Genomic DNA, 18,933 nt, shown 5'->3' with positions numbered 1-18,933 from the left:
CCAGGTTAGGCTTTTTAATGCTGCCCACCTGTGTAAGGATTGAAATGCTCATGTCTCCTTCACTGGCTTCGTCTATTAGCTTAGTGAGTGCCTCATATGGTAGAGGTCTAAGGAAGAAAACAGTGAATGAAGTCCAACGTCTACAATCATTTAGCCTAAATATATTTTAAAAATTAAAACCTCAGTGCAAGTCCAAACCCCTGCCACAACAGCTCACCAAGTGTAGTTCTTTCACAGCAAAACTCCCACGCCCTGCCTCTGAGGCACACTCTTGCCATATTCACAGAACTTTCATTTAAAACTCACCCCTCGATGTCTTTCCAGACCAGTGTTTCACTGTTAATCTTTACCATGTGACAAATAAGCATAATGGCTCCAAAGAAAGAAGCTGATGGTGGTGTTCCTGCAGACATGCACTCGGGGTGCTTTGTGAGTGCCCATTTCCCCTTTCAACTTTAACCTTCACACCTTTGATTCCTTCTTCAGCAGCATGGAGCTGCATATAACAGCCCAATGCTCTAGCCATATACTTTCTTCTATTTCTTTTTCAGATTGTGGTTGCCTTTTATGTTGTTAATTCCTGATGTTCTGTGCTTTGTGTGTTTTTAGAATGAGTAGAATTAAGGGATTTAGAAAAATCAATAAGAAAAAAATTAAGTGTTACTTCCTATAAGTTTTCTCTTTTCACTTGCTTGTATCTCATCATTTTCCTGTTCTGCAGCTCTGTATATATAAGGTGTATACAAATTAGGACAAGAGAATTGTGGCAAGTTCACCCAATTTCTTAAAGGCTCAGCGAAACCTTATAAAAAGCCAACCACATGCCCCACTCACGCAGAGATGGTCTTCTCGCGAGGTTCTGGAGGAAGTCCTACCGTCAGGTGTTTCTGGTATGAGAGAAGGTCTGTGCAGGCCTATGAAGAGGGAGCAGAGCTTACTTACCCTTTCCAAAATTTTCAGATTTCCAAACATTCACAAATAAAAAGCTGAGTATCAGAAACTTTACGTGCAATTGAAAACAATTAGAAGTTGCAGTTGTTTAAAAAACAATTAGGAAAATCAAGGTATCCCTCTGCAGTGCAAAGGCTTGAACCGAGGATTCCAGGAAAAGTAAGCACTACCCTACCTTTGTGCTATGCTCCCAGCACGGAGTTTTAATGTATTCCCCATTTAGATTTTGAGTAATTTCAAGAACTTATTAGTACCTCATCAAGTGCTTCCACCTTCTTCCTTAAGATCCCAGAGATGTATCGGATCAGACCCCAGTGCCGAATTTCACCAACTTTGCTATATAGTTCGCTAAGAAGCTCCCTGACAGTAGCACCTCCTTCTTCATACAATTCAGTGTCCCAGTCAGGTCCTCTGGAATTTTAAAGATGGGAGTACATTAAAAATGAGAAAAATATTTTCTTTTACTGTTATAATGGATATGCCTGTTTTGGCCTTTTTTTAGTAAAAAACTATTTATTAAGAACACTTATAAAACCATAAGAGTCAATCTCCCAATCTTGAAATTAAATGTCTAAGACACCAATTTTATAATTTAGCTATGCTTTGACACAATGCATTCTTTTACCCACATCTCAAGCTTCAACATCACTGAAAAAGGTTTAAGTTCTGAAAGCACACTGTATTTTATGAACATTAGAATTGGTTTGTGTTGAAAGGAGACAGATATGTGATTATTATACAATTACTGTTACACAAATCAATTTAGAGATATAGAAAGTTATCTGAAATTGGGAATTTAGTATATGATGAATGTAGATTACTTATTAAATGATGTTAAAAGCATCAAGTAACTTTCTGGAAAAAGTTGGATCAGTGCCTGAAAGTGTATCTTACAATTCTAAATGTGTGAAGACATAAATATTAAAATGATAAAAAAACTTAAGGGAAATTAGCTCATAATGCTGGAAGGAAAAGGATTTTCTAGCTATGAAACATCAGCAGAAGCCACAAAACTGGAGTTCAGTAATTTTATACATACAAAACAGTAAAGAGTTCTTACTGAAGACAGTATGCAAAGTGCAGGACAAATTACAAAAGAGGAAAAATAATTGTAATTCATAGGCCAATTCAGCTAAAACAAATAAAGAAATTGAAATAGATAAAGTAAACAACAACAAAGGAAAATAAACACTGGTATCCCATAAATATAGAAGAAGGCAGTCAACTTCACATGTAGTAAGAAAAATTAAAATGCATATTATATCAAGATAACATTTTATTATATCTAGCTCTTAAAAAGCCCCCAAATTGATGTGGCTTATCACTTAAACAGTCCCTTGTGGGAGTGAAGATTGAAGCAATGCCTCTAGACAGCTATTTGCAAATTCTGCAAAGAGCCTGGCAGTTCTTACAATACTTAAATTATGTTACCATACGGCCCACCATTTCTGCTCTTGTGGTTTAACTGTAGAATAAATTCTTTCCATATATATGAAGCAATTTCAGTTAAAAGGTAATTCACCAGAAGTACTGTTTGCTATAGTGAATGACTAGAAAATACCCAAATGTTCATCATTATTAGGAGTATTGTTAAATAAATTATAATATATTTAAATAATACAGTTTTTTATATCTATTAAGAACATAAAAGGTAGGCACCAATGCTCCTGCAAACCACCCTAATGTAATTTATTTAGTCATCAATAAAAATGATGTGGGAAGGTCATTTGTCAATCTATTGTTTCATTGGTTAATCAATAAAGAAAACTGCTTGGTCTGATAGGTCAGAAAATTAGGTAGGTGGAGTAGACATAACAGAATACTGGGAAGAAGGGAAATGAGCCAGACGCCATGCCTCTCCTCTCTGGTCAGATGCGATGAAGCTCCAGCCCAAGATGGACACAGGTCAGACATGCTGAATCTTTCCCAGTAAGCCACTACTTTGTGGTGCTACACAGATTATTAGAAATGGGTTAATCAAGATGTGAGAATTAGTTGATAAGCGACTAGAGCTATGGGCCAAGCCGTGTTTAAAAGAATACAATTTGTGTGTTGTTATTTCCGGTATAAAGCTAGCTGTGTGGGAGCCAGGCAGGACGAAAAGCATGCCTGCTGCTCCTCACTACATAAAAAGAAATGGAAGAGCTGGGTATAGTACATACAACTTTAATCCCAGCAGTTGGGAAGCAGAGGTAGGGAGATCTCTGTGAGTTCAAAGCCAGTCTGGTCTACACAGAAAGCAAACCAAGAAAAACAAAAGGACACCACCAGGTCTGCTTGGTAACAGAGAGACTGGATAATTTCTGAGGCTAAGTTATCAAAGAAAATATAGTTTCCACCCTGTCTTCTCTTGTAACTCTGTAAGAACCTTGTCATCATGCTGGAGGAAGGACATATTGGGCATCATCTGAAGGCATTAGAGCTGTAGGTAACGAGGATGAATTTGTAGCTGATAGCCAGTATCTACTCCTGAGTATATGAGTGAGAAAACCTGGCTGACTTCATTCATGGCTCAATGTCTGACAAAAGCTGAATGTCAGACCTTGAGGAAGAACTGCCTAGTCAAGATCAGACAATCTAAGAACTATTAAAGACACTTTAGAGTTCCACATTTTTATTATGGTAAGCTCCTGTTCAAGCTATTGGGTATTGAGGTGATTTTTTTTTAATGAAGTGGTAGGTAACTGGAATGTGTATGTAGTGATCTTTAAGATACACAGTATTGGTGAAACAAAGGCATATAGAACAATGTATGAACTATGCTAACATTGGATACACAGGGCTATAAATACCTGCATATATGTCTATATTTACATATGTATGCATAGAATGTACCTAGGAGAATGCACAGACAAAAATAACATGAAAAAGCTGATTATTTAGAAATGGGGAAAATATTTGACCCTTTCGCTATATATTTTTGAATAATTTTTGTTTTGTTTTTTCAAGAAAGGGTTTCTCTGTATAGCCCCAGCTATCCTGGAACTCGCTATGTTGACCAGACTGACTTGAACTCACAGAGATCCACCTGCCTCTACCTCCCAAGTTCTGGGATTAAAGGTGTGTGCCAACACTGCCTGGTTGCATACTTTTAACATGTTGAACCACAAGGGTTTGGAGACAAGGCTCAGTAGTTAAGAGCATGTATTGCTGTTGAGGAGGACAGGGGTTCGGTTTTCCACACCCACATGCTGGCTCACAATCATCCATAACTCAGTTCCAGGGAATCTGACGCTGTCTTCTGACCTCTAGGCATCAGGTATATACATGGTGTACATACAAACATTCAGGCAAAATACGCATACACTCATACACATAAAATAAAATTAGAAAAAGTTGAACTATAAGAACTTATTGCCTATTCAAATACCAATTTTTTTTTAACATGAAAAATGTACCTAAAATGTGTCATCAATGGGTACTTTTGTGATCCAGTTGCCCTTACTTCCCCTGACTGACAGCGGAACTTCCTTGTGGTCTGTAATTGACAAGGATGTTTGTGTTCTTTCTGGCTGGTGGGGCTCCACAGAAGGAGTAGAGGTATAAAAGGTTGCTGGGCAAACTAAAGGTTGCTGTTCTTCCACCTGAAAAGAAGCCTCCATGTGTCAATCCTGGCACCCCAGCCAGTCTTGGCTATCCAGGCTGCGCTGGCTGCAGCAAGTGGAGGTCCCACTGAGATCTGGAAAGTGGGGATACGTGAACGGGGTAGCTCCAACCACCAGCTAAATCGAGGAGCGTATTGGGGAAGGTAGTGTTCTAATTTTTCATCCCCAGAGATAACTCTGAGAGACATCTTCCAAAAGATAAGCAAGTATAAAAAGGCGAGAGGGTGAATTGAAAGGCTTCAAAAAGTAACTGAAACTCTTAAAGCAACAAGGCATAGAAGTAACAAGGAAGACAGCCAACGATTTTGTAGAGGAGGGGATTTAAATGTTCCAGACTGGGAACAAGCCAAGTCAGATTAAAAGGAGTATGTGTGTCTTCATCCCCAGAGATGCTCTGAGGGATGCCCTCTGGAAGATTGACCAGTAGAGAAGAAATAAAAAGGAGGCAGGAAGGTGAATTGAGGATCTCAAAAGATAGAATGTGTAGAGATATATATTATTTTGTTGATTATGTTGTCTTTTTTGTTTTGGACTGGAGAAAGACAATTTATTCTGGGAACTTCTAAGAAAGGTACTTTGACTTTAAAATATGGGCCTAAGAATTTGATGCTTTGGAAAAGAGGTTCTGCTTTTGTCTCCACAGAGGATGAGAACCTGTGGATTCATTGCAAAATTATGTGGTTTGAATCATCGAGACACCCTGAAATGTTGATGTAAAATACTCCCAAGAATGCAGCACCCCCCCCCCCCCCCCCGCTCAGCAGGAAGTAGTCAGACAGGCTGACAATGCCCAAATTCCCTAAAAGATTGCTAAAGTGGGGCCCCTTCAATGGTTTTGGAGCAGAAGCAGTGAGCCTGCTTCCCTGAGTTCCATCCTAATTCTCCCTGGTCACCACAATATAAAAATTACTGCTTATTTTATGCAGGTTGGATGGGCAGGAAATTATATGAGTTCATTTTCACATGCTGAGTAGAAGACAGCAAATACCTATCAGAGTAACTTACATGTAAGCAAACACTCAAAAATATTGTTTCTTTTTCTGATAAGCCTCTCTGTTTTTTTTAGTGATTCTGTGGCATCTCACTCTGGATCCCGGGTTAGCTGCTGTGTAGCAGTTTCTCACCAGATTGAAACATTCCAACCCAAAGGGCAACACCTTAAGTCAAAGGTAAACAATTCAACCAAGCTTCCGGAAGTCCCTGAAACTGACCAGATTCTTTAGGCATCTCACTCCCAGAATAAGCAATAAATATTGCTGTGCCACTCTCAGGCCATCAAACTGACAAAAAGAATCTCAGACAAGCAAAACTACAAAGAATCTCATACAAGCCAAGCTACAAAGAAAGACCCATCAACTGCCTAGAAGAAGCAGAAACCAGCATGATGTGGGATTCCCCTCTGTATGCTGTGAATACCATTGGTTAATAAAGAGACTGTCTTGGACCTGTGATAAAACAGAATAGGGGTAGGTGGGGAAAACTATACTGAATGCTGGGAGAAGAAAGGAAGAGTTGAGAGAAGCCATGTAATCCCACTGGAGACAGACACAGTAAGTCACAGCCTTATAGAAATACACAGATTAATGGAGATGGGTTAATTTAAGATATGAGTTAGTCAGAAATACGCTTAAGTTATTGACCAAACAGTATTGCAAATAATATGGTTTCTGTGTGATTATTTCAGGGTTGAACAGCCAGGAACAAACTAGCGGTCTCCTACAACACCAGCAGAGCTGCCTGGAAGAGGTTTCGACTGATTACTTGGAGGGGAGACCTCAACCTGCTGAGCTGCCTGCAGAGTAAGCAGTATGTTCCTGGTTTCCAGCTTTTGTGAACTGCCACCCAAGTGGGGATGGGTATTGGTGATGCAGCTATCTTTGAGTAATGTCTGCTCCTGTAAGGGACTCCTCACCCATGCTTCTATAAATAATTCCAATAAAACCCATTAGTTCACCAAGTTTAGACTCTGGTGGCATGAGAACTCACTATGAAACTACAGCTGGCTTTGAATCCATGGAAGTCATCACGCTGACTCAGGCTCCTGAGTGCTGCATTTACTTACAAGCATTAGTTACCATGTATGAGGGCCCACAGATGTGAGCCTGTTCCACCTTAACTAAAGGTCAGAGATTTACCAGCTTATTTTCACTCTTTCAAAGTTGTTGACAACACATGTGGCTACAAACAAAAAACCCTGACCTAGGGTGTGGTTACTTGGTGTTTTGGACATTAAGATGGCCCATAGAGGTGGATCCACTCCACCCTGAGCAAAGGTCAGAGAATTCAATTTCTGCTCCTTCATTTAAAATAGGAGGTTTGACATAGGGAGTGGCTGCCTACAGGATACTTGGTCTAGGGTTTATTTGCTGCATATCCTGCCCAAACATCAAATGCTTTACTCAGGAAATAATGGCTTGATGTCTCAAGTATTGAAACAAGTAACTATTCTGGTTGTCCTTCGTGTCATGTTAAAGTGGGTTTTTTGCCTTCCCCCCCTTTTGTATTGGGGTATAAAAGTGTATGAAAAAAAGCATGGGCACATTCAGGATTCAGTATTTACTGAATTTCCCTCCCGATGCTGTTCTGTGTTTCTTACTTTTATTTCTCTCATATCTCTGTTCCTTTTGCTTAGTAATTCTAATCCTTACGCTCCTACCCTGGAACATATGAATTTCGTCGGTCGAGGCTGGTCTTTGACAATCTTGCCCACTTTCTTTTGAGAGTTAGGAATACAGGACTGGGGAGACAGAACAGTTGGTAAAGTGCTTGCTATGCAAGCATGAGACCCTGTGTTTGATTCTCAGAGCCAACATTAAAAAAGCCAGGTGTGGTGGCACACTCTTGTAATCCCAGCACAGGGGAAGCAGATATAGCCAGCCTAGGCTAACTGGCAAGGCCCACATCAATGAGAGACCCTGTCTCAAAAAACAAGATGCATAGTGCCTGAGGACTGACATGCAAGGCTGACTTCTGACCTACACACACATATGCATATGCATCTCTACAAATATACCTTCACACACAAGCATGCACGTATACACAGACATGTACACACAACATATACACACACATACGCACACGCAATATACCAATAGGCTTCTATAAGTGTAGGCCCATATTTCTGTATGGCACAAGAGCCATAAGCCCGGTCTGAGGTGGTCACGTAACTCTGCAGACAAGCTGTCTCTGTTTAACAATAGCCAGGATGTGCTGCTCCTAGTTTCTTTTGTTATAATGTAGATCATCTGAGAAGAGATGTTGGCTGAAGCTGATGACTTAAGAGTTAAGAGGTTTGGTGCTTCCTTCTTTTGTAATTTGGAGGATGTCTTATAGAGATGCTAATTCATGACCTACCTGACTGCTAGAATACAGGTAGATGCAGACTTGACTTGAGCCCATGCACCTGGTTGCCTAGGAGACAGCCTAATGTGTTTTCCCGCTCAATTGATGTGATGATATATAAGGTGTTTGGATAACAAAGGAGAGATCTGGCCCTTCCATGATGACTCTGTAAGCTGCGTTTGATGATTCCTCGCGACTCCGTTCCAGTCCAGTTAGGGAATCTGTGTTGGACCCACACGGCCTCCAACACATAAGAACCACAATACTGATAATCATATTTATCTGTTATTGATTACCTATTGAAAGACCCCCACTCAATATAAACAGCAGCTAGCAGCAGTAACGCCATTCTTGCAAGGCTTGAACTTTTGAGCAAACATACACAAAAGCCAGGGCAGGGAAGTTCAACTTAGAAGACAAGGGCAGAGGGGCTAGGCAGGACGTCTGCGGTCAGCCACCGGGCCCTGAGCAATGAGGAACTAAGCAAGGGGAAGCAGCTCATGCCCGCCCTAGATGGAGCCAGAGTAGACAGTTTATCTGATTACTAGGTAAAACCTCAAATTGTCCTCGATGAACCTGGCCTTATATGAACTGACCAATTAAACCCCTGTAACTATGCGTCTCGCTTCTGTAGCCGTGCTTCTCACTCCCCTACCCTATAAAAACCCACTACCCCTGCCTGAAGGCGCGCTAGTCCTTCGAGAGACTAAGTCGCCCCAGGTACCTGTGTACTGAATAAAGCCTCTTGCTGTTTGCATCCGAAGAGTGGTATCGCTGTTCCTTGGGAGGGTCTCCCCAGTCTGAAAGGCTGCCCACCTTGGGGCGACTCCGTTCCAGTCCAGTTAGGGAATCTGTGTTGGACCCACACGGCCTCCAACACATAAGAACCACAATACTGATAATCATATTTATCTGTTATTGATTACCTATTATGGCCTGGCATTGCATTATGGATTTTATACACACACAATTTTATTCCTTATTTTATATGTATGGTTATTTTGCCTGCGTGTGTATCTGTGTGGCATAGGTGTGCCTGATGCCCACAGAGACCAGAAGAGAGGGCTAGATCCCATGGGAGCATGCTTACAGATGGTTGGTTGTGAACCATTATGTGTGTGCTGAGAATCCAACCTAGGTTCTCTGGAAGAGGAGCTAGTCCTCTTAATCAATGAACTACTTCTTCAGCCCTAGATTTCCAGCTATTTATAATAATTTTTATGAGGCAGGAATAATACTAATTTTGTGAATGTATACAATGTAGGCTTTGAAATCACACCATGAGTATATTGGTAAACTGTACTAAACAGGTACATGAAGCTCAAATGCTGTGCTCCATTTACTGTGTGCTATAATTTAGATCTTGGATAGTCCTCAAAAAAAAAAACTCTTGGTCCTCTACCTATGTAATTGCAGGGAGATGGTGGAAACCTTTATAAAGCAGAGCCTAGATTAGGTTACTGAGGTGTGCCCTTGTAGGAGATACTAGGACACTGTTCTATTTCTCTCTCTCTCTCTCTCTCTCTCTCTCTCTCTCTCTCTCTCTCTCTCTCTCTCTCTCTCTCATCAGACCATAAAGCAACATGGCCAACCAACAATAGAATGAAATCTCCAAAACTATAAGCCAAAATAAAATTTGTTTTTTTCTCTTTTTCCATATGAAAAAGAGCAACTTTATATAGTTAAAATAATCAAATTCAAGTTATTAGTTAAAGGTAATTCAGGTTATTATTTAAAGGCTTTTTATACCTTTTACCCTTAAATAATAATTAAGGATAACTAGGTGTCTAACATAGTACAAACTCTACTAAACATGAGGAGAAACATGACCTTTCATTAGAGGAAAATACAGACTTACATTCTTTATTGTATTCTCTCTTACCAACAAAAAAAATTTTGAACTATGTTAAAAATGAGTTTGAAGCAGAAAAAAACAGCAAAATGAATACTGTTATATATCAATATACTTTCCTATTAAATACTAATATTAGTGGCTACAGAGTTTGCTCAGTAGTAACAAGCATTTGGCTACTCTTCCAGAGGACCAGGGTTCAATTCCCAGCACCAACATGGTGGCACACAACCATCTGTAACACCAGTTCCAAGGGATCTAACACTCTCTTCAAGCTTTGGAGTGCACAGCAGTAATGCAAGCAAAATACTCATACACATAAAATAAATAATTACAAAGCATATTAAAATAAGGAACATTTTGAGCTCAAAAGTGAACCTTTTCTTTTAATAAACTTCGCAGGCATTTGTTCTAAGAGAGGAAGCTGACTAACATGCTATACTTCCTCACAATATGTGCATTAATGTATACAATAATAGCCATCACTTACTTCATTGAGTACAGCATGTAGAGTATATCAGCTTGCTCTTGTAAGCTTGAAGTCTCCTTCAACTGTGAAACCAGCGACGGGAAGTCCACTTCCCCAGATTTGTCTCTAGGAAGATGTACCTCTACACGAACAGAAGGAACCTTTGGAATAAGAAATGATAAAAGGGACCAAGTTAACAGTGCTTAACTAGATGATGACCTAGAATAAATTATCTTTCCACCTCTAAACCTTTTCCACAAGTATTTTCTAATGCTGGTCAGATGTGGTAGTGTACACCTGTAACCCTAGCATTTGGGAGGTTAAGGCAACAGGATCAGGATTCAAGACCATCCTCATTCTACACAGTAAGTTACTTGAGACTCTGCCTCACAATGTTTTTCCCAAAATGCTGATATAAAGCAAAGCCAAAACAGCAAGACCACCAAGCCCTAAGATACAGAAAAGTAGTTTTCTAAGTTTACATTAAGAATAAACTTAAAAAGACATATATCTGTATTTGATAGTGTTTTGTTTAATACCATGTACTGGCTGGTTTTGGGTCAACTTGACACAAATGAGAGTCATCAGAGAGGAAGGAGCCTCAGTTGAGGTAATACCTCCACAAGATCCAGCTGTAGGCCTTTTTCTCAATTGGTGACTGATGAGGGAGGGCCCATCCCATGTGGGTAGGGTCATGCTCAGGCTGGTGGTCCTGGGTTCTATAAGAAAACAGGCTGAGCGAGGCAGTAAGCAGCCTCCTCCATGGACTCTGCATCAGCTTCTGCCTCCAGGGTCCTGTCCTGTTTGAGTTCCTGTCCTGATTTCCTTCAGTGATGAACAGCAGGGTGGAAGTGTAAGCTGAATAAACCCTTTTCTCCCCAACTTGCTTTTTGGTCATGGTGTTTTGTTGCAGCAAACTAAGACACATCAGAAACCATAGTGACTAGTTTTCTTACTTTCCTTAAAGATGGCAGAGTTTGAAACACCTGTCCTGGCCCCAAGGCCCTGGGTCAGGCCAGAAAACACCCAAGTGCCTGTCCATCTGGGCCCTGCAGCTACAATGAACAAATACGAAATGGGGAGAGGAGAGAGACAGAGAGTAAATGATGGAGAGATGGAAGAGAAGCTGAGTGGCTTGTGTGCTGTGGAGAGAGGTGGAGCTGGAAACAGGACAGTGGTGAGGAACAGGCTGATATGAGAAGCCTGTACAACCACCCAAGGCCATGGTGATGCCCAGGCCTGGTTGCCACTAAGGGCCATGTCTGAGTCTATTGGCCTACAGTAGCTGGCGTCTATCTGTGGCCTTGTATTACCACTGAGGGATGTCTGTAGTTTGGGCTGGCGCCTGGGGCCATACTCATGTCTCTGGGTGTGTGTGGTGGTGGAGTGTCAAATTGATCTGATTGGTCTGTGCTTCTACCTGAGGCCATGGTGATATCCAGACCTCTGGGTCCATGGTCCTACTGCAGCTGGGGTCTGTGTTGATGCCTGTGACCTGTGTTACCTTCAAGGGCCAAGCGGATAACTGTGCCCTGTACTGCTGCCTGAAGCCATTTTGAGGATCAAGGGCTGTGATGCTGCTTGGGGGCCATGTCTGGGTTTGTGGTCCTACCTTGGCAGTGTCTGCTTAATGTCTGAGGCATAGGTTACCACCAAAGGCCATGCAGATATCTTTGGTCTGGGCTTCTGCCTAAAGCCATGTTGATGTCCAAGTACTGTGCTGAGCTGGCCTGCCCTTCACTGGGGTGGTGTAAGAGAGATGGCCCCAAATGCATGGGCACAGGAGAGCTATCACCCAGGCCCAGATCCAGGACCTTGAGTTGGCCTACCCCAACATCTGCCACATCTATGAGCTGCTGGAGTATGTGAAGGGACTGGTCTGTAGACCCAAAGCCATAGGATCTCCACAACTCTGGACAACAGCCAGATATCTGAGAGAAGTCTTGGTGAGGGTCCAGAATTGATGATATACCAAAAGCCAGAGGCCTTGAACTTGACCAATGACTCACTGCATGCACATTTACAAGTAAAGCTATTGGGGCAAAAGGGTGTACTACGTGACACACCACAGCTTCCGATGCCACTATGATGAAGACATGTGGAGAGGCAGGAAAGACACAGCGGAGCGAGGTGGTGCATGGGCTGTAGAACTGGAGATGCCACAGCTGTGAGTGGTATGAGAGAAGGCTGCAACTGACGGAGGAACAGGTGGTTTCCCAGAGGGCTTGGCCAGAGGTTTTGCTTTGTATTTTTTCGCTGCTTTTTCCTTTTTCTTTTGTGGGGGAGGTTACAAGGGTGGAGGGCAGATATGGAAGAACTGAGAAATGAGTGGGATTGGAATGAATGATGTAAAATTCCCAAAGAATCAATAAAAAAAGAAAAAAATGCCAGATTTTTACGAAAGGCTGACAGAAATGCACAGTTACCTGGTTATCTTGTGGAGACTGAGGTGAGTCAAGTAAATTGAATGAAGGGCGAGAAGGCTGAAATAACTTTGTAGGAAGGTACATGTGAACATCTGCAGGAAGTTGACATTTATGGAAAAAGTTAAGTAGGAAACATAAAACACATGGTTGACTTAGCAATACGGTAACATGTGGATCAGTTCTTTACAGAACAAGAATGACGAAAGTTTCCTTCAATGATATAAATAAAAAGAAATGTGGCTATTAGATAATTTTTTAAATATCCAATTAATGCATATTTTTATATTTTTGAAAGGATTTTCTGCAATTGTACCATCAACTAGACATATAAGATATTATATTTATTAATAGGATCACTATCACAATGATGCTATCACTAGTATTTTCATATAAATACATAAAAACACCTAAAAGGAGTAACTCAGTTACATTTTACTTTTTCTGGGATTTTTCTAGGCAAATATTTGATTTCCAGAGGCTGTGACTGGATGATTCTATCTAGAGACTCAAAAAACATGTAGTGGTTGATCAACTTTGAGATGTTTCTAAGATGTTTTACTTACATAGTAGAAATACTTACCATAACCTCTAAGGAGAGACCTGCACTTCATTTTCAGCATTTTACACAGAGACAATACAGAGCTCAAATAACTGGTTAAGTAAGTAAATAGCAATGCTAGGAATTGAATTCTGGTTTCCTAATTTACAAATGATAAATGCAATTTAATGAACATAAGTTCATGTCGTTGCATAAACTCTTTCTAGCTGGAACACAACCAAAGGGTATCCTAAGCTTTTCCTTCATCTCAATGTTAAACAGTGCTCACATTTAGTATCTGGTTAGTAATGGTCAATAAAAATTTAGGTAGCAGGAGCATGCATCACAACCATTCTCATCCTCTGGAGAATGTAACATTCAGGTCATCTAGGTGTGGCTTAGGAGCCCTTCTCTCCCTCCACATATAGCAACCACAGAGATACTGAAGTCTTAGGAACCATGGCTACTTTTGTAACATACAAAAGATACCTTCCAATGAAAACATTACTAAAGGAAGGTACTGGTTATGGAGAGAACTGTGGCGATGTTGTGAAGAATGAGTATTATATTTGAGATCTACATGGCTAGAACAACTGGATGCACAGTTAGAGTGGGCATAAAGGGGAATCCAGTTGTAGTTTATATCAGTCTCTGCTTCTGTCTACCCTGTTTTATAATAGAAATTCTAAATTACCCTCAAAGAAGTAATTTTCCAAATGAGAAATGCTCTTCCACATTTTACTTCTATATTAAAACTGAATATGTTCTCTTGTTCTGTGTCTTGCTGTTTTCTTGGTCAAACCAGACTATATGACAGTATCCATATCATAATTATATAGTATTCATTGATTTCATAAGGATTTGAGTGCCTACTATATTCTAGGTGCTTCCCAAGAGGCTGGGAACAAAGCAGTGAACAAAACCATGATCCTGTCTCCATCATGGGCTTCATGGCATCTGTGTTTGGCACTAGGGAGTAATAGCATTACTCACTCTGTACATGCAGCTCCTTGGCCTTGGTCACCAAGGACATTAAGTCGCAAGTTGTTTGCACAGCAGCTCGGAACCGATCTAGCCCTCCCTTCTGTGAGGTAGGAGCTAGTTTAGGATGGGGAACAGTGTGTGCCAAAAGGTGGTCTAAGTAACGAGCAACTTCATCACCACAGCGAGCTGCAAGGTTAGTTGGGGAAAGGGAAGAAACAAAAACAAACATAGTTACTTCAAAATCTACTCTAGTAGTCAGAATGAGTGGCTCTTATACCTAAAACACCATCTCAGAGGAAGGCTGTTCTTGACTCATGGGGAAAAAAAAAACCTTGAGACAATTGTATAACCTCATAGATTAAGATTTAGAGTCTACAGCCATCTACCAGGATCCACCTGCTCTTCAATTTTGCTGAGACACAGGTAAAGTTACTGAAAGCTAAATGTATGAGTTTGTTCTAGAATAAGCAGAGCAAGTATTTCATAATTTCTATGTGTGTGATGGCAGGGGTAGCAGAAGGGAGACAACATTGGAAAAGGGGAAGGACAGGCCCTTTCAACTAATAGAAAGAGACTTTTCTGGAGAAAGGCCATGGAAGGGCAAAAAAATCTTCCACCAAATAATGAGTTAGTTCTAAAAAGAGTCTACAAACACTAGTACTAATCACTAACAAGAAAAGCATATTTGCATGCCGTTGGCTAAGGACTATTGGTCACAAATTGCCTTTTAGACATCTTGTTTATTTATTTATCCACCAAATATGTGTTGTTACTATGGAACAGGCAGTGTCCTGGACATTGAGAATTGTTGCAGAAAGTACATATTGTCTCCCTTCTCTTGGGCTCACCCTCTCCCGTGTATCATCTAGGTACATTTAGCCCCATGGCTTGTGGGTCACATGTAGCCAAGGATAACTATGATAAGGCCTCAAACAAAATCATGAACTTACTCAAAACATGAGGTTTTAAAAAACTCTATTATTGCATGGTTCTTGAACATGAACTTGGTAGATGATGACATCATGTCATGATATCCAAAGGTTGAACACACTTAAATCATATTGTTATACAGATAATGGAAATGTCACACTTTAAAATGAACATTTATTATGTTTACAGTTAGGGAAGTGCTGGGATTGGAACCAAAGCTGTCTGTTTGTCATGCATCATTTGGTGCTGGACAATCTTCAGTGACCTCTTTAGAAGTCCCTCTGTGATCTGGTATGACCAATGGGAACTAGTAGAGCTCTAAGAATCAAACTCAAATTCAATGGTATCCTAGTGACAGATATTTTAACTATGAATATAATCCAGATACTTGAATAGAGGGATATCGGTTATATTTAATTATCAAAATACTTTATACAAAAAGAAATACTATGCAAATAAAGAAGAATATAGAGCAAATGTTGAGCCCTAACAAAAAACAGTACTTATTCTATGAGATTATGCTTGTTAGTATCTTATGGTAGACAACAGTCAAATACCCAGACAACAAAAAACAGTCCACCAAGATTTAGATAGTTAGAAGAACCATTCTCTTATTGACCATTCTCTTTTGAAGACTCAAACAATGTAATTTTTGTCTTGCAAAGGTCAGTACTTGTGCACTGCAGTCAGTGTTTCCTAGTCATTTTAAATCCATGCTATCAGAATGCATTCTCATGGCACCATGTTTGTATCGTTAGCATGAATTATGTACGTTATTCATTGCATTTGTCACATAATAGTGACAGGCATTCTGAACAGGCTTTTTCAAAGTACAGAGATATCAAGACATGTCTCTAATATTATGTAAAATATAAGTCCTTGAGTTATGTGAAACTTTAAACGTAACTCTAACCAAATTTCATATTTTAATGCCAAACATAAGATATACATATATTTGTATATGTATGATGTTTTCAACTGCACTATTGATTAAATATTTTACTTATCATTGTTTCTTCCTATTTCAAATTACCAGCTACCTCAAAAACTCAAGAAGGAAATCTTCCCTAATCTTGGTAAGGCATTGCCTAACCTCATACTCTACAGTCAGTCACCACAGAGATATTAAACCAGAAACCAAAGAGCAGTAGAGGAAAGAAAAGTGAAGCAAAACAAAAGTAGAAATCTAAATGTATTAAAGAGGACTGAGGATGGTACACCATGAGATTGTTGGAAACATCAGTTATTAATGATGAAGCTAAACAATCACTCGCATTCTTGTCTGGCCAGCCGGTGGTGTTTAAGGCCTCCTTACCATTACTTGTTGAATCATAGCTATCCATCATCCAGTTGCCAGATTCCAGCTCATCATAGTCTTCATCATAATCTTCATTGTACAGCTTACCCTCAGGTCCAGGGTCCATGAAGCTTAAGTGTGTGCAGCAAGATGTTGTCAAAAACTCTGACAATTTACCTGTCTGGATCCTTATAATTATAGGGTAGATATGAAACAGCAAATCAGGAAATATCTTTTTAAAGGATATACAAATGAGTCACAATTGTCAATAAAAGAATGCTTTACATGTTTCAACATGTTAGGGACAAGATTTTTTTTTTAGACCACTAATTCGAGTTCACAATCCTCCAACAGAGTAGTTGTATTCTCTTTTATTGCTGTACACTATGTTGAATATCTGGTAAAAAACTGCATTAGCTATGAGAGAAGTGGATAGAGAATGAAGATAAATCACACAAATCTATCACATTATTTTTAAAAAATACCATCGGGGCTAGAAAGACTGCTAAGTGGTTTAGAGCTCTGGCTGCTCTTGCAGAGGACCTGGGCTCAATTTCCAGCACCCAGATGGCAGCTCAGAATCATCTATAACTCAATTTCAAGGGGATCTGATACTCTCTTCTGGCCTCTGTGGGAATCAGGCATGCATTATACATTCAGAAATACATTCAGGCAAAATTCTCATATATATATATATATAGAACAAAAATAAAAAGAAATCTCAAAAAATTTAAAAATACCATCAAAAGACAATTTTAGACATAGACAATATTTGACATTTTTATATGTTGTAATAAATTAAGTTGAACTATATCATTCTCTACTTAATAAGCCAATTACAAAACTTCAAATGAAATTAGTAGTATTAATTTTCTAAAGAAGCCAGTTTAAAGGAGCTACCAATGGCCAGATCTTGATAATTTGAAAAATGAAAGAAATAATGACAGAAATGGGTCATGATATATTGAATAAAATAAGACCCCAAAGAATATATTAATAATAAACCACAAAATAAGTTAATTTTTTTATTATATATTTTTTTATTTTAATTTATTTATTTATTAAGGATTTCTGCCTCCTCCCCGCAAACGCCTCCCATTTCCCTCCCCCTCCCCCGATCAAGTCACCCTCCCTCATCTGCTCAAAGAGCAATCAGGGTTCCCTGACCTGTGGGAAGCCCAAGGACCGCCCACCTCTATCCAGGTCTCCTAAGGTGAGCATCCAAACTGCCTAGGCTCCCCCAAAGCCAGTACGTGCAGTAGGATCAAAAACCCACTGCGATTGTTCTTGAGTTCTCAGTATTCCTCATTGTCCTCTATGTTCAGCTAGTCCGGATTTGTCCCATGCTTTTTCAGACCCAGGCCAGCTGGCCTTGGTGAGTTCCCGATAGAACATCCCCATTGAGTGAGGTAAGCCAGACCCAAAAAGAGGAACATGGGATGTACTCACTCATATTTGGTTTCTAGCCATAAATAAAGGACATTGGGCTTATAATGCATGTTCCTAGAGAAGCTAAGTAAGAAGGTGAACCCAAAGACAAACACATAGGCATCCTCATGAATATTAACCTTCATCAGGCGATGAAAGGAGACAGAGACAGAGGAGCACGGGACAGAAATCTCAAGGTCCAAATCAGGAGCAGAAGGAGACGGAGCACGAGTAAGGAACTCAGGACCGCGAGGGGTACACTCACACACTGAGACAATAAGTTAATTTTTATATATAAGAATTCCAATTACAGATGTACACCGAATAATAGAAACACTGTCAAAATGGGCCTTGGTTTATGTGTTTATACAGACAAACAAATTTCTAGAAGGCTATTTTACAACTCAGGAATAGTCTTCCTTCCAAGAATCAATGGAAGCGGACACTCATGTGCCTGCTGAGATGATATCTTGAGAAAGTGCAGTGAATTCTTATAATTGTGTGTGCTATTTCAGCATTGGTTTGAATCTAAATTTGACTTTCTCATATGCTAAGCAGGGCTCAAGCATTATTTATAGTTTCCTGTGCTACATCTCCCCTAGCTCACTTACCTTGCCCCACCAAAATAGCCATCCTGCATTTTTCGGAGTGCTGCCAGGATACTTGGATTCAAGCTGGTTCCATCTTCCTCTTAAAAGTAAAAGATTTTAAAAACATATTTTGTTGTTTTAACTGAGAACTAGGGGAAGTGTTTCAAACATTTCAAACCAACTTTGTACTGGGAGTACCACAAGTGAGATACTCCTCACTGACCGTCCTGTGCTTCGATGATTAATGTGAAGAGCAACATCACTGGAGACTGGGCAAATGGTAAAGATTAAGTTCTTCAAAGGCATTATCTTGTTAATCACAAATAACCAGCACTTTTAAGAACATCAACTATTTATCAAATGTTGATGAACCAGTCTGCCTCCATCTTAGGCTTGAAACTAGGTTCATTCCTGTTTATGACTAAGTCTCTGTTTCTCAAGGATTGGGCTATGACTCACTTAACATGTCTTTGTTTCAAAATGTTAGTTTTATTTGTTTATTTGTTTTCTTTTTTGAGACA

The 18,933-nt window shown here is 39.9% G+C and overlaps 1 protein-coding gene across 6 annotated transcripts in view; it reads right to left on the bottom strand.

Annotated features, from left to right (window-relative positions):
- Phka1 (phosphorylase kinase regulatory subunit alpha 1) overlaps positions 1 to 18,933 on the bottom strand; it is a 133,289-nt gene that overhangs the window by 29,226 nt on the left and 85,130 nt on the right. For 4 of the 6 annotated variants that reach the window (XM_075956760.1, XM_075956757.1, XM_075956758.1 and 1 more), the window contains exons 17-24: positions 18,434 to 18,512; positions 16,413 to 16,582; positions 14,177 to 14,353; positions 12,646 to 12,737; positions 10,241 to 10,380; positions 1,206 to 1,362; positions 835 to 914; positions 29 to 107 (exon numbers count right to left, since the gene is read on the bottom strand). In XM_075956760.1, coding sequence (XP_075812875.1) covers positions 29 to 107; positions 835 to 914; positions 1,206 to 1,362; positions 10,241 to 10,380; positions 12,646 to 12,737; positions 14,177 to 14,353; positions 16,413 to 16,582; positions 18,434 to 18,512 — 974 coding nt within the window. The remainder of the gene's footprint in view (positions 1 to 28; positions 108 to 834; positions 915 to 1,205; positions 1,363 to 10,240; positions 10,381 to 12,645; positions 12,738 to 14,176; positions 14,354 to 16,412; positions 16,583 to 18,433; positions 18,513 to 18,933) is intronic. The other 2 variants (XM_075956761.1, XM_075956762.1) reach the window with 1 other exon arrangement.

This window comes from Microtus pennsylvanicus, chromosome X, assembly GCF_037038515.1.
Source record: "Microtus pennsylvanicus isolate mMicPen1 chromosome X, mMicPen1.hap1, whole genome shotgun sequence".
Lineage (NCBI taxonomy): Eukaryota > Metazoa > Chordata > Mammalia > Rodentia > Cricetidae > Microtus > Microtus pennsylvanicus.
The sequence above is the reverse complement of the archived record's forward strand: the minus strand, read 5'-3'. Positions and strand labels throughout refer to the sequence as shown.